Source organism: Gallinula chloropus (genome assembly GCF_964237585.1).
Source record: "Gallinula chloropus genome assembly, chromosome: 2".
Lineage (NCBI taxonomy): Eukaryota > Metazoa > Chordata > Aves > Gruiformes > Rallidae > Gallinula > Gallinula chloropus.
In genome coordinates this window covers 111,244,714-111,260,485 of record NC_140086.1, presented here as the reverse complement: position 1 = coordinate 111,260,485, position 15,772 = coordinate 111,244,714, and the positions used below count along the sequence as shown (strand labels likewise).

At 42.6% G+C, this 15,772-nt stretch overlaps 1 protein-coding gene across 1 annotated transcript; it reads left to right on the top strand.

Annotated features, from left to right (window-relative positions):
- The first annotated feature begins 593 nt into the window (after positions 1-593).
- Positions 594-14,025, top strand: KBTBD2 (kelch repeat and BTB domain containing 2). Its single transcript, XM_084260447.1, has 4 exons — positions 594-716; positions 7,637-8,166; positions 10,976-11,141; positions 11,554-14,025. The coding sequence occupies exons 2-4, from the start codon at positions 7,997-7,999 to the stop codon at positions 13,087-13,089; spliced, it is 1,872 nt and encodes a 623-aa protein (XP_084116573.1). The 5' UTR covers positions 594-716; positions 7,637-7,996; the 3' UTR covers positions 13,090-14,025.
- The last annotated feature ends 1,747 nt before the right edge of the window (positions 14,026-15,772 follow it).

The following is a 15,772-nucleotide window of genomic DNA, read 5'->3' as shown; positions in this document are numbered from 1 at the left end:
GATGTTTGCTCAAGAGGTAAGCAAACCTCCCCTCTGAGCCTCCTGCGTTTGGCTGAAGGGTGTTTAAGCTGCGTGGTGCCTCAGCCCGCGGAAGGACCCCGGGGGAACAGGTAGGTAGCTGCTGCGGAGAGGGACAAGGCCTGGCCGAGACCCGCCTTTAACCGTTAACACCACAGGCCTCCGGCCTGCAGCGAGCCGCTCCTCCCAGCAGAGGGCGCTACACGCCGCCTTGCGCGCCTGACGCCGTTGGGCAGGCGCGCCCGCTCCCGCCGCGGACGTGCGCCAACCCCGCCTGCGCTGTCGGAAGCGCCGCAGCGGCGGCCGTTTCCTCGGCGCGCGGGTGCGCCCCTAGGCAGGGGAAGCTCGGGGGAGAGGAACAGGAAATGGGGGCGGGCCGAGGCGCCGGACCTGGCGTGGGGGCCCCCCAGCTCTCCCCTCCCTCCGCCTTTGGCTCTTCCCGCTCTGAGCGTGCGCAGGAGAGGCGGGCAGGCGCGGCAGCGCGCGGCGCATCGTAACGGCCGCCGAGCGGCGGTGATGCTGTGGCGGTGAGGAGGCGGAGGGCAGCGCGCCTGCGCGGCTAGTGGCCGCCGCCTCCGCAGCCCGGGTGAGACCGGATCCTCCTCCCTCTCTTCCCCCCCACCCCGCTTCCCCGGGCCCCTCGCCCCTGGCCGCCCGCGCTCGGGACGCTGAGGCAGAAGAGGAAGCGGCGGTCGGAGGTTTGTCTGGGGGGGTGGGGGGGACACGGCGGCTGTCCCGCGCTCGCGTCCCGCCGCGCCGGGAGGTGGTGGCGGCCGCCCTCGTCTGGCGCGTTCGTCGGGCCGTTTCCTCAGCGGCGGCCTGCGGGGCTGGAGCGAGGGTAGGCCGTCCCTCGCCGCGAGGGGTCCTCGGCCCCGGCGGCGGGCGGCGCTCCCGCGGCAGGGAGGCCCACGGGGGGTTCAGCGGCAGCCTGCTGCTCCTCCTGCCTGGGTGCGGCTCCCGCCCGCCCCTTCTGCGACCTGGGGCCGCTCCCGCCTGGCAGCAGAGGCTCCCGGGCCCCGCTGACCGCCGGCGGAGACCCGCGGCGGCTGCAACCCGAGGAAGAAGGCGAGGTGGCTGGTGGGACCGCTTCCGTGCCCTTGGGGCCGGCGCTTGGCATGGGAGAGCCGGGGGGGGGAAACGCTCTGGGGTCTTAGTCGTGCGGCCGGCGGGGCCGTCCCTGACCCCCGGAGTGTGGCGATACTCGTGCAGCAGGAAGGGTGTCCCCTTCCTTAGGTCTGGCGGGGGCTCCTCAGGGAAGCAGGAGGGGAATTAACGCAGCGAAAGGACGGAACGACGCATCTGGGTGTGAGGAAAGGGGGAAAGAATGTGCTCCCTTTCTAGTATCATGTCGATGTGTCCTGCAGGCAGGAGGAGACTGTAAACTCAGGCCTGTTCTGGGGTGGGCAGTAGGGCTTTCAGCGTTTGCTGCCCCTTCTCAGCAGAGCAGATTGGGTGTTTGCGATTTCGCTGGGTTTGTTTAGGGATGCTTGAAAGGGCAAGACACGATGAAGTCTTCTAGGAGAAAAGCACAGTAGTGGCACTGTCGGTGTACGTTGTTTGCCAGTATGTCTAGTTGTGCGCATATGTATACACAGTGTTAGTACCTACAGCGACAGAGGGTGGGATTCAGTGTTTACAAGTGAATTTAAGGAGTCAGGCAATTCTTAGTGAGCTTCACAGTCTAAATACGTGTATAGTATAGCTTTGATGTTAGCTGTCTGCATGCCTAAGATTTTTCCAGTATTTACTATTATTTCTGTTATGAACAGGATATACACCTGCTGTTTTTGAAATAACTGATTATGAAGTGGTAATGGAGTTATGCTGTAGCTGTGTTTTTAGATGTTTTCTTGCAGAGCTACAGTTTGGCTTTCTATATTACCTTGTGATCATGGTGGACCTGAAAGGCTGTATGTTGTTGTGAGCTCACCCAGGGCTGTATCTACATGAATTTTGTTCAAGATGATAGATTTAGGAGATCCTTAAATCACACTAGCAACTTAGCTTAGTTTCTCATAAAGGTACCAGGAAAAATGCGTAATTTTTAATGTATAATATATGTTAACTTGTGTAAATCATATAGGCTCATGGCCAGGGTATAGGTGTCTGACCTCTTTCCTAGTTATTTTTGTGTGTGCGGTGGAAGGGTCCTATTGCACAGCACTGAGTATAACTAGCACCTTGCAGGAACAGACCAAGGTGGAAGAAAAGATGTCACTCCTTATTTAGTATTTTGACTATTTGTTGGCCAGGTTGTTGGCTTTGCTAAGATTTTTTGTTTGGTGGTTCTGTTGTGGTGGTGGTAGTTTGGTTGGGTTTTTTTAGGCAATTGCCTTTGTTTTGGTCAAGAGGTTATGAAACAGACTAGAATTGGTACAAATCCTAAAATTTCCATAACTTAGAGACTCTTGCATTTTGACAATTTTATATGCATTAGATATCACTATAAGACAACCTTTTGGGAACTAACAGTTAGTTAAGCTACTTTAATTATTAATCTAATGTCTCAATGCAGAAATGCTTGAATTTATAGTTGAATTTCAATCATCATACAGTGAATATTTAAGGGAGTGACATACTTATGAAATGTAATTTAAGTTAAACAGACCACCTTTCTATACATACATGATATACGGCTGGATCTTACTGTAGACATCTGTGGCCTGCTTTTTTTTTTTTTTCCAAAGCTTAATTTTCCAAAACAGGTCAAGTCTTTCAACAAAACAGAAACGCCCTTGGGGATGGAAACTACCTATGCTTAGCGTGGAAGGCCAGTTGCCAAGTTAAGTTGTTGGTTTATCTTGGGCTAATTTTATTTCTGAGCAGGTATTTCCTTTAGTGTATAACTTCCTTTAGGAGCAGAAAAACAGGAAAGAAACTGGTCGTGAGGAGTGCATTGTGACCAAACATGTTGTTAGTGTGGAGAAGCTGCCACTTCTAGACTCTAGCTTTTGCGTAGTTTCAGAAGGCTCACCTCCTTCAAAGTTGTAGCTCGCATCCCAAACATAATATGTATGGAAAGCTAGTAGTAGTTTTCAAGTGAATCCAAACTTTTGAGATGATAATGCTGTAGGAATAACTTGGTCCTTGTTTTTTGTGAAATTTCATGTCATTGCCTTATTAGAATCTCCTTGATGTCCTCAGGTTTCTGGATGGCAGTGCTATCAAAGACACCTTTGATGGCTTTGTAAGAGGAAAACTTTCAAGTCTGGAACTGCTTTATCAATTACCTATTTCTTTTACACTGCCAAGGGTGCAAATTTGATACATTACTTGAGAATCTAGAGCTTCTAACTCCTCTTTCTTCTTTCTTTCCTATCATTGAGATCTCTTGGCTAGGTGTATTGATTTAAATAATTTATTTCAGTCATTTTTAGTACTTGTGTTCCTCCTTGCTGTTAGTTGGCATAATCATTTTGAAACATGTTGATTTGTGACTCCAAATATCATTAATAGTAACTAAGTATTAAAGTGCCTCAGCTTGGTAATTTCATTGCTGGCTGGGAGGATTGCTGTCTCTACACACATGAATGCTTGTGTAGCTTGGCTTACTGTTGTTCAGTTCTTAATTCTGACATTTTATTATGTTAAAAATAGTGAATGACTCACTTCAGACATGTTTTTGCTTGTGATTTGTATGAAGCTGCCCTTGGATGGAAATAGGAATTCGATTAAAAGTGCACAAAAGTAACATTTAAAGCTTTTTTTATTAGCTGAAAATAGGTTAAATAATTTGAATGTCCAGGGAAATAAGTTTTGAGTTTATTAACGTGTTAATTGCAGTTAGTGAAGCTAGAATTTGAGTTGTATTTACAGGGCATATAGGAACCTGGGAGACTTTCATAGGTCTTTAAGTGTTTCCCAGAATCTTACTGGAAGTTAGACATCTAATCTGACAGACTTCTTAGTGGGATTTTCAATATCCTAGTTATTAAAAAAAAAGTATTTATTTTGCCCTTTGTATTTGAAAAAAATTATGCATTTTTTTATTTTCTATTAGTTCATTTGAATATCATACATACATATCCTATACTTTTCCCTACTAATTTAATTTTAAATAGTCCATATTATTATTCATTCTGTGTTACACATTGAAATACAGTATTAACTCTTCCATATGTATAGTGCAGGATGTATCTTTGTTACTCTTTGTCTGACCTCAAAAGATAAAGAGATTCAGGTAGGGCAATTAATAGCCTGTCCCAATACTCATTAACATTTGATGACTAATTTTTGGAATGGTCTCATTCAGATTTGAAGTACATGAACAAGTGCTGTAGACACTCCAATAAAATTGCTTAGGCTAAAAGGAATAATTACTTAAACCTAAACCCTCTTATCAACCTGTTATTTAATGTTGCTCTCCAAGCTTGATAGGGGGTTACTTTGGATCACCCGACAGCATTTTGGTTTAGTTTGCAATCCAGTACTGCTGTGGCCTTCCCGTAGCTACCTGCCAGTCCTGTTTTAGACAGCTGACTTCCAAGAAGCTACCCTGAACAAAACGGTCGTTCCAGTGACACTGTTGAAAGGGAAAGTTCTTACTCATAGAACTGAGATTCAAGGGTTATTTTTATTCTATCAGAATTTCGGTGCTGGATATTTAGCTAAGGTCAGCCATAGTTCTTTTCATCCATAAGTCAGAAAAGTTCACTGCTGTGTAGTTATGAGAGCTCCAGGGGACTATTGTATCTGTGGGCATCTTCTGAAGCTCACAGTTTTTCAGTTAGCTGAGATCTAAGCACAGTGCAGTGTGAGAGATGTTAGGTTGGGACTGGGGAAAACTGAGCATCTTAACAGTTCTTCTTTGGCAAGTATGTGGCTTTAGACAAGCTGATTCTTATTTTTAGTGCCTCGGGTTTTCAGCTTCTAAAGTAAGGAGAATTAACTCATTTAAAATAGTCTTGAACTCTTTCTTCAGCAAGGTGTGAGAGAGGTAGGTAGTTTTGGATGACTTTTCAAGCACAAAACTATGTTCTTATACCACTTACCATAATCTTCTAAGCAGACTGACTTCTCTTGGGCAAATGACAATAGAAATTACAGTAAATTTTAGAACAGAAATTCAGAGATCCTCAATGCATTTATTGTTCTCCTGAGGTGTATTTATGGTTTCACTAGGAAGGGATGGGAGTCCTAAGGTCATAACAAATGCAAAGTTTTTTTCTTCAGACAATGGTTATCATAGGCAGAAAAACACAGCATGGATGTGGAAAACATGTATCATGCATGTAGTGTGTTCCTACCATGTTTATTTCCCTGCAGCACATTGTGGAAATGGTACAGTTTCAGATCAGCTGTAAACCAAGGACTCCAGCTTTGTAAATTTACAGTTCAGAGGTAGCTCGTGTCATGTAACTGTTCTGCAACAAGACTCTCATCATCTCCTCAATCTTTTCTGCTGCTGAGGGTCATGCTCAAATGTTCCAGCTATTTATAGCAATTAATTTCACAGTTTCAACTCGTCTTCTGTTGAACAGGTCTGCTTTTTCAGTTATTGACTGTCAGCCACATGCTGCCAAAAATGTCTTTAATCTTACTAGCAGGTGTATATCAATTTCTCCATGGCATCCTTGACTGGTTCTCTTACCTGATGACTAAAACAGTGTGTATTAGTTTTGCTCTTTCTTTCCTGTTCCTAAAGATTTACATTCTTTAAAATCACATCGGAACAGGAAGTTAGGGAATGAATGCTGCCTTCTGCTAAAGCTTAATACTCCTGATGCTTTGCCTAAACAGATCTTAATCCACCAGCTTGTATTGTTCTTGAAACTTTTACTCCTAAGCCAGGAAAAACAATGCTGTAGAGAGACCCAGGATACCAGTAGAGCCATGAACTATGTGTTCTGTGGGCCTGGCACGCTTAGGAAGTCTGTGTGTCTCTGCAGCCATTTAAAGTTCAGTGCAAAATCTGTCAGTGGATTAGGTTGCATGTTAAGCTGTTATCAGGTAACCAGGATAGTGGTCAGTGGTGCAGAGATAGGATGCATACAGATTTGGTGAAAAGCTGTGACTTGAAGCAGAAAGTTGTGGCTGTAAACAAGCAGTATCTTTGTATATCCTTGATATAATCGAGGTTTAGTGACTTCAGTGGTTAACTGCACTTGAAACTTGAAGGTCTGAAGTCAAGACTGAAGGTGACAGCTGTTGTTATAGCAGATACTAGTCTCTCTTTCTTTCTCCCCCAAATGTTAACACCTCTTTTATTGTTTTAATTAACTAGCTTCACCTGCACAAACAGCAAATATTGGTTATAGTATTTTGACTGTTTTCCACAAGCAGTGAAAACTAAGTCTGAGACTCCTGTTTGTGTATATTTCTTCACTGAAAAAGTGACACTAAATTTGTAGCAATTAAAGTGGCATTAATTAAGCATATTTGTGTCAAGTGAATGAATGCTAAAAGACAACTGTCTTTGAATTGTCTTATGGGCAGGGCTCTGTTAAAACAGCAGATTTTTGATATGGCTGGCAGGTGTTTTTACAGCCTTTATCTTACACGAAGTTGTGTGGTTTTGTCTGGAATTTGAAGTATGTCGTTTCAAGTAAGGTATTTCTGCATTCACTGCTCATCATGAGCTACAATGACATTGAGGTCTGAGACATGAGATAACCATGTTTCTGATTATTCTTTGACTTTTGTAATGCAGAACAACAGTGCAAGAACAAATAAATCTGGAAGTATTTGATAGATTTGTTACTCTGGTGTTCTTTATGGTGGCGATCTTACTGTCACAACTATCCCATTCTTAATTACGGTTTTGTGTTCATGTGGAAGATAAAGGCTGACCCCATTTTTAAGAGGAGGAGAAATATCCAAGCAAGAAAAGAGACTTTGGTAACCTGTGGCCATTGCTTTATAACCACTCAAAAGGTTTTGACCCCTATTATTTCATTATCCCTTTGTTCCTGTTATCTCCTTATTTTTCTTTTCTCCAGTCCACAGCAGTTGTGCTTACCTGGCTATATGGAAATGACTCAGAAGAAGCAAAAGGATGTAAAATGTTAATAGGTGAAGCCCTTCTGCAGAGGGAAGATGAACCAAATAAGCACTGGAGTGAATATAAGTTGTTGAGTTTTGGGGGTTTTTTAGTCCTTAAACTCTGGCTCTGCTTGTTCTCTAGTAGAATGTTGGGCTGCTGCTGATGATTGCAGTTTAGTTGGAGAATGATGAAATGCTGAAGAAACTGCATTTATATTTTTAGTGGCCTGGTATTGATAAGCTTTATGTAGACAAAGCCATGGAAGCAGGAGAAGTAGCTGTTTAATATGGAAATGAAAAAAACACGTGGCATCTTATCAGTGGTTGAAGGGAACGCACAGATTTATTTGGTGGGTAGTTCTTGGAAGATAAAGTCTTATTGAACCTCATTTTACATCTTCAGTCTTGGAAGCTGTGTTGACAAAATAAATCATTTCGTGAGTCTAGGTCTCAATGAGAATTAATGTACAAACTCTTCTGCTTTTCATGTCTGATACTTTTGTTTAATTTTTTTCTCAAGAAGAGTTCTCATGCAAGTAAGTAATTTAGAAATGAGTTTGTTAGTTTTCAGGGGTAACTATGAAAGGTTTTTGAAAAAGTGCTCACATGTAAACTAATTTTATTTTTCTGCTTTCAGTTGTTCAAGTGCAGCTGCTGATCACGAGATGTTACCACAAAATCTACCTCAGACTTCTCTTTTGATCATTCATCTGCTGCGTCATAGATCTCAACAGGACCTCTGCAGACACTCTTGAAAAAGCCTCTGAACAGATTGTGACATCAAGTCAAAGCATGATGACCTAACAGTAGGTCAAAGTCTGCAACATTGGTTCAGCAGTCCAAGATAACACTGCCTTTTTTAATCAGTATCACTTCTGAAGGCTACAGACCTCCTGTGGTTTCTTCCCTGGTTACTTCAGAAACGTTGAACTGACCTTTCTCTGTTGAAGACCTTGACTTTTCTCTCTGGTCCTGGAAATATTAATGGAATACAGTCATGTCTACCCAGGACGAAAGGCAGATAAATAGCGAGTATGCTGTATCCTTGCTGGAGCAGTTGAAATTCTTTTATGAACAGCAGTTGCTAACTGACATAGTGTTGATTGTTGAGGGCACTGAATTTCCCTGCCATAAGATGGTTCTTGCAACGTGCAGCTCATATTTCAGGTAACTATTCAAACTAGGATCTGTTAATTCTAGAAAATCTGTTTTTGAGTGTAGTGTTACTTAATTAACAATGAATGTGTTGCAGAGAGTTTTAAAGATCAGTGAAGTAAAAATATCTGAATATTATTACTTGTCAGCACCAGAAGGGTAAAATACATTTTCCAGCATCTTGTGACTTACTGTAGATAGGTACTGCACCTTTTACAGTAATCTGGGGAAAAAACACCCCAACAGTTACAGTTGTGATGGTTCTTTTTCTTTAGGGAGTAACTGAGTCTGAAGAATTAGTACCTCTTCTTCCTACTTAATCTTTAAATATTTAAGAGGTTCCCCCCTGCTCCCCTCAAGGTAGGGTAACAAGGGTAACAATTGAGATTTGGCTGTAGGACTTCCGTTGTCATGTTTATTAGCTGTAGTTTCTCAGCAGAAGCCTCTGCTAAAAGTAGGGCTTGCTGTGTGAGTTTGTGGCTTCCTTTCCTGAATCATCTGGCTGTTTCTGCTCAGCAAAGAAGCTAGAACTCCTCTCTTGTCTGGGAGTTGCTGCAGTGCAACAATTTGGTGCCCCCTCTCCTTGAGATGCTGTTGCAGATTTTATTGTAGTAGCTCCTGCTTCCCAGTTGTCCCCTTTTTCTTTTTTTCTTTTTATTAATAAGGTATGGCAGGTGCTACTACTTTTTGCACATACCTTCATAGTAACACCTAGAAGATGAGGCATCGTGCATTTTCTGTGGTGATTAATCATTTTTTGTTGACAGTACAGTATAATTAATTTGCTTCTCTGGAAGGAATTTTGAAGCTTGAAACTAGTCTTGGTGTTACGTTCCTGATGCATTATTTGAAGGATTATCACTCCTCTCTCCTGTTTAATCAAGGAAGGGCTTGCAAATTCTGTTTTCTCCTTGAGATGGGCTCACTATACAGAACACTTCTAAAATGGGTTCTGTTACTTTCTATGCCTTCTTGTATAGAACTACTTGGGGATTCATTTATTACTTTCACAGAAGTTTTTGTTGTTGATGATTTTTGTGCTAATTTCTCCATCTCGGATGAGCCTGGTACAATTTTTAGCCACAAGTATTGTGTGATCACTAGATAATGATTATTGCCATTGGTCTTGTGCAGATGACATAGTTCCACAGCCTGTAAAATAACAGGCGCTGGAAATGCGGCCAGATTTAATGTGGGTGGCTAATCATCAGGTTGGAAAGCTGTCACGAGTCCACGCAGTGTGCTGCATGGACTGAATATGCATTCAGATCTCTTATTTGTATGTGTTTGTTTATTATTTATGGAATGAGGTTTTGGCACTGGTTAAAAGAAGTATCAAGCTTGTGGTTTTGTCATGTTCTGTTTTTCTTCTCTGCTTTGGTTTACAAAAAAGATGCTCAGCTTCCTAAATTTAGCTTTATTATGAAAAATTGATAGCCCTGAAGGAGGCTGTGGGGAGAGAGGGAAAGAAGAGAAAAGCATCTCTTGCTGTGACCCAGCCATTGTGTACCACTGCAGTCACCTTACCTCTTTGTACTTGAACGCTGTGCTGCAGCAGCCTAGCTCTGGCACAGGCTGCTTAGCAGTGTGTTAGTGTGTGCTATAGCTTGATTCTCTCACAGCTGCCTCTTTCTTGCTATGAAGAGGAATCTCTGTGGGTGCACAAGTTGATACTCACTTGGCCACTCAGTCGTCCCTCCGAAAATGCAGGTTGCCCTGAGTTCAGGAACTTAGAAGAAGACAGAGAAAAGGGGGTGGGACAGGAGGGAACGGTGGTGGGGCACTGTCTTTGTATCAGATGCTTCTTGGAGTGGCTTTGCTTATGGAGTGTATCTCCCATGTCCCTTTCACCTCTCCAGCTGGAGGCAGGACTGTAGGGTGCTCTCACCATCACTTCTAACTTCGCTCATATCTGATTTCCTAGAAGGTCCCTAACAAATAAGAGCTGAATTTTGAACACAACCATAAAGGCCAAACCTGAATTAATATAAAGGTTTTAAAATCAATGTTCCACATGTTAAGAAAATTGGAAAGTACCTGAAGTTCTTTAGTTCTTAATTGTGTTGCAATTTAAAAAATCAGAATGGGCAATAAGTATACAAAGCATTGTGGAAACAGTAACCTTTTCTGTATTGTCTTTGTGCTTTTTCAGGAAGATCAGGAAGATGTAGTGGAAATAAGCACTGGTGATTTGTTCTGTGGGTTTCTGTTTGGGCTTGATTTGTTGGGGTTTTTTTCAGACCAAGTCTGATTTTTTTTTTTTTTTTTTTCCCTGTCATTGAGTGTTTTTCTAACAACTTGGAAGTTTTCTGCACAGTATTATGCATAATACTTAATGGAGTGCTAGTCCTTGCTCCATTTTCTGAGCTAACTTTTACCTCCTCCCAGAGGAGCATGCTTTTGGGTATGACTTAGCTCAGTCCGTTGCATAAATCTGCTGCCTTTGTTCAAGAATTTAAAATCTACCTGTAAATGTTTTAACAGTGTTTTCTGGAGGATGTTTCTTCCCTTTCACCACCTAATACAGAAAAAGTTTTAAATTGCATCATTAAAACTTTAATGTCATTAAGAGTTCTCTGCCGATTAACAGAAGAATTTGCATAAATGTAAAATATTTCTACAGAAGGCACCTATTTTAGTTGTTGAATGTTCTGTACAAATGCTTTATCTTAAATACTAGATGGCAACCTAAGGTAAACACTGAGCACCTGTAAACAGGCAACTAAAGAGACTCTTCACCTTCACTTAAGACTTAGAGATGACTGTTGAAGATCGCTGTACTTAACCGTTGATCCTTGTCTTCATGTGTATACCTCCTCAGAGCCATGTTCATGAGTGGGCTGAGTGAAAGTAAACAAACACACGTACACCTGAGGAATGTGGATGCAGCCACTCTGCAGATCATCATCACTTACGCATACACGGGTAACCTGGCAATAAGCGACAGCACAGTAGAACAGCTTTATGAAACTGCCTGCTTCTTACAGGTAGGAATGTTTTGAGTTTGAAATAACTTCTTCTAATCTCCAGACCATTTTTTTTCTTTTATCTTGTTAAGAGTCTCTTCTGTCCAGTTGTTTCAAAATGCCCCTTTCAGTTTGCGCAGTATAGGCAGTGGTTTCTTCCAGGTATGTATCATGTACCCGTCCTTCCTTGCTTTATGGTCCCTGTGGAGGGTGGAAGTAAACCAGTGCACTTCTAACTTGTAGAAAACTAGTTTCTCTAGCAGATATGGTCATGTGATGTGCCTGATCTCTATGAAGCAGTTGAGTAAGTATGTAGTGTTCCAGGCCTAGACTTGTGTTCAGCACTAAATGTAGGTAGTTTTATCTGCTGCTGGTATATGAAGGAAGTGGTTGCATGTGCTCATACTTAGCTTGTTTCTTCTTTGCATTGCAGGTAGATGATGTGTTACAACGGTGTAGAGAATACCTAATCAAAAAAATTAATGCAGAAAATTGTGTGCGTCTATTAAGTTTTGCTGATCTCTTCAGCTGCGAAGAGTTAAAACAGAGTGCTAAAAGAATGGTAGAGCACAAGTTCACAGCTGTGTACCACCAGGAGGCTTTCATGCAACTGTCACATGATCTACTGATAGATATTTTAAGCAGTGACAATTTAAATGTGGAAAAGGAGGAGACTGTTCGTGAGGCTGCTATGTTATGGCTGGAATACAACACAGAATCACGATCACAGTACTTGTCCTCTGTTCTTAGCCAAATCCGAATCGATGCACTTTCAGAAGTAACGCAGCGAGCCTGGTTTCAAGGCTTACCACCTAACGATAAGTCAGTGGTGGTGCAAGGACTGTACAAATCAATGCCCAAGTTTTTCAAGCCCAGACTTGGTATGACTAAAGAGGAAATGATGATATTCATTGAAGCTGCTGCTGAAAACCCTGGTAGTCTCTATTCTTCTGTCTGTTACAGCCCCCAGGCAGAAAAGGTTTACAAACTCTGCAACCCTCCTGCTGACCTGCATAAGGTTGGGACACTTGTAACTCCCGATAATGACATCTATATAGCAGGGGGGCAAGTTCCTCTGAAAAACACAAAAACCAACCACAGCAAAAGCAGCAAACTCCAGGCTGCCTTCAGAACTGTGAACTGCTTTTACTGGTTTGATGCTCAGCAAAACACTTGGTTTCCAAAGACACCGATGCTCTTTGTTCGTATAAAGCCATCCCTGGTCTGCTGTGAAGGATACATCTATGCAATCGGGGGAGATAGTGTCGGTGGAGAGCTCAACAGGAGAACTGTGGAGAGATATGACACTGAGAAAGATGAGTGGACCATGGTAAGCCCGTTGCCATGCGCGTGGCAGTGGAGCACAGCAGTAGCAGTTCACAACTGCATTTATGTAATGGCACACAACTTGATGTACTGCTATTTCCCCAGGTCAGATGCTTGGGTGGAAATGGCTATGCGACAAACAAGTAGATGTTTTGCTTCAGCTGCTGCTTTTGGTGATAAAATATTCTACATCGGAGGACTACATATTGCCAGCAATTCTGGCATAAGGCTCCCAAGCAGTACTGTAGATGGGTCTTCTGTAACAGTGGAAATCTATGATGTGAATAAAAATGAATGGAGAATGGCAGCCAATATCCCTGCCAAGCGGTATTCTGACCCATGTGTTAGAGCTGTTGTCATCTCTAATTCCTTGTGTGTCTTTATACGAGAAACCCACATGAATGAGAGAGCCAAGTATGCCACCTATCAGTACGACCTGGAACTCGATCGCTGGTTTCTAAGACAGCACATCTCGGAGCGCGTGCTGTGGGACTTGGGGAAAGACTTCCGGTGCACTGTAGGAAAGCTGTACCCCTCTTGCCTTGAAGAGTCTCCATGGAAACCTCCAACCTATCTCTTCTCACCCGACGGAAGTGATGAGTTTGACCTGGATGGGGAGATGGTTACGTTGCCACCTGTATAGCTCCCAAACTTAGACTGCGCAACTGATTCTGTTCTCAGTTATCTTGAAATAAATAGTTGTGAAAGATCAGGTCTGGAAACAGAAACATCAAACCTGTCCTTCATGAGTTGTATTTTTATGCCCTACCTAATACTCGCCGCCGTTCAGTATGAGTCAGTGAAATGAGCAGGTATGCTTCCATAATCTGAAATACTATTATCTGGTAATTGAGAAATGTATATGTATATCATGAGCTTAAGCATCTGACTTGTCTAAAGAACTAATTTCTAGTCCTATGAAGCCTCATTTCAGGAAAACTAGCTTCAGAGAAAAAAGTAGTTACTGTATCTAGGATGAGGTCACAACTCTTTCAAAAGTATCTTCCAGTTATATTTGAACTACTTCTGGATATTCTACAAAAGTGCTAGTTATAGAACCGTCAGTGCGGCCTAATTAAAGGGCTGCGCTGCACTTACCTAATACTAATATCCATGTTGGTATAGTAATGCCATTTCAAGAAACAGAAGCAAATCCCATGGATCTACCTGTGGTAGGAAGGGTAGATCTTCCATTGTAAGGTAACACGCAGGGCAAAATGACTGCAGGTTCAGTCAAGCTGTATTATTAGGTGCATGTATTCTATTTTCACTAACTTATACCTGTCTATTTAGAATACAGGTCTTCCAAGCAGCTGGTAGTTTACCAGGTGTGGACTTAAGTTGCTGGGCTTGCAATAGGAATTGCCAGCCCCCATAGTGCGGGTCTGTGTGGAGCTTTAATCAGTAAATGCCTCCACATTCTGTATTACAGTAACATTGGCTCATGTATATTACTTCCTGCTGCTGATGTATTTTTCCATTGTAAAACAAAGTTTTAGTGTGGAATAACCAGGTCTTTATTTTCTGTTAATTTAATAACAAGCATTACTGTAGTGTGATTGTGTATAGATATCCCTTAGCTGTCAGGTTTTTTACTTTGGGGGGAGGGATGGGGGTGGGGGCAAACTGTTCAGGAATATCCTGTGCTGCGTGTGCAGGAGAGCAGGTGACTAGTGCTGCTCTGGCATTAATCCCAGGAACCACTAGCAGTAGCGGGGCGCCGCCAACCTAACACAGGTGCTTCATTACAAACCCTACTAGCATGTTCAGCTGCATCATGTTCTGGCACTGTATTTTGAATGACATTAATTTATTAAAAAAGACTGAATCCAAGCAAGTTTGAGTGTGCTTTCTGGTTGATGCAGTTATGACACCCTCCTACCGCAGGCACACTTCTAGCAAGTAGTTTGCCGAAGGCAACTTGAAATAGTTAAGCTCTGAAAAGCCTGGAGACATGATTAGTTGAATGTGCTTACTGGTCAGTGAAGGCTGGAAATTGGATGTAGAAGTCAAAATGAGGTTCAGACGGAGCTTGAATCCCTTCACTCTGACTTTTGTCAGTCTGCTCTTCTCCGGTGGTAGGTCGAGTTCTATTCCGCTTAAAGTGAGGAACAAGCAGTAAGGAGGTAACGAGGGGCTTTTCCCATAAGCACAGGAGATGGGACACCTATTTGCAGTCTTCAGTATTAAAAGCAAATTTGTTGTCCAGGCTGTTGCTGAGTTTTTTGTAATTCTTGCTGTTCCTCTAGTTAAAACAATTAGAGCTTTCAACAAAGATGACATGTCTATTTCTGTGGCAGGTATGAAGTGGATTTACCAAGTTTTGTCTTGTACAATTACGAAAGGGACTTTATGTAAACCTGCCTTATATAAAAATCTTCCTAATGCTTCAGTGTTTTGTACCGTGTAAGGATTTACAGGTCTCAGATTAATGATGATGCCAACAGAAAGAGGCAAGCTACTAATTTTTTATATGAAGGTGACATAACATGCATTTACCATTACATCAACCATTATTTTTTTTTAAACACCCAAGTTGCTTAGATAAGGGGGGGGGGGAGTGATTCATGGGCTATTGCTGCTAGGTCTGTTGGTATGGCTTTCATGGAGCCTGGGACATGCAGTTCCAAGCCTGAGCGAGGGAGCAGGCATTACAAGAAAGAGAGGTGGTGTGGAGAATTGTGTACGTCAGCCAAAAGATGAGAGGTATCTTAGTGCTAAGTTCAGCCCAAAGGGACTGCTCAGTTCTGTGGCTCATTCTCACTTCAGCCTACTGTACGTTTCAGAACATCTCTTAACATGCAGGCAGCTGGCAGGACTTCCTTCTAGTCTCTGTCCTTAGATACTGTACTGCTCCCAGGTATTACCTGCATTTCTTCTATTTCCTGTGGTCTAAGATGATGCAGAACCTCATTTAAAATTAATTTAATATTAATCCAGCAGTTAAAGATAGCATTAGTCAAGCACTGAACAGTTCTCTAGTGCCTCTGTTAAAGATGTACTTACACAACTAGTTGCTGCAGTCAGTACTGAACCCCAAAGGAAAACACAGCTGGCAAATGCTATTCTCAAGTCTAAACTTTCCTTGCATAATCCGAGAAGGAAACTGCAAGCAAAGCATTGTCATGTGCCTGGAAGTGGTCACTAGTGGTTGAGTTAGAGAAGGGTTTCTGTGGGAATAAGGACAACGGCTGAAAGAAATGTAGTTCTCACTTTGTAACTAGAGCAAATTTGATTAAAGCCTTCATGGAGTTCTGCACTAGTCTCTTACTACAGCCCTTCAGCCTAATACTAGCCTATTCAACCTGTACTTGGCTTTGAAGTAT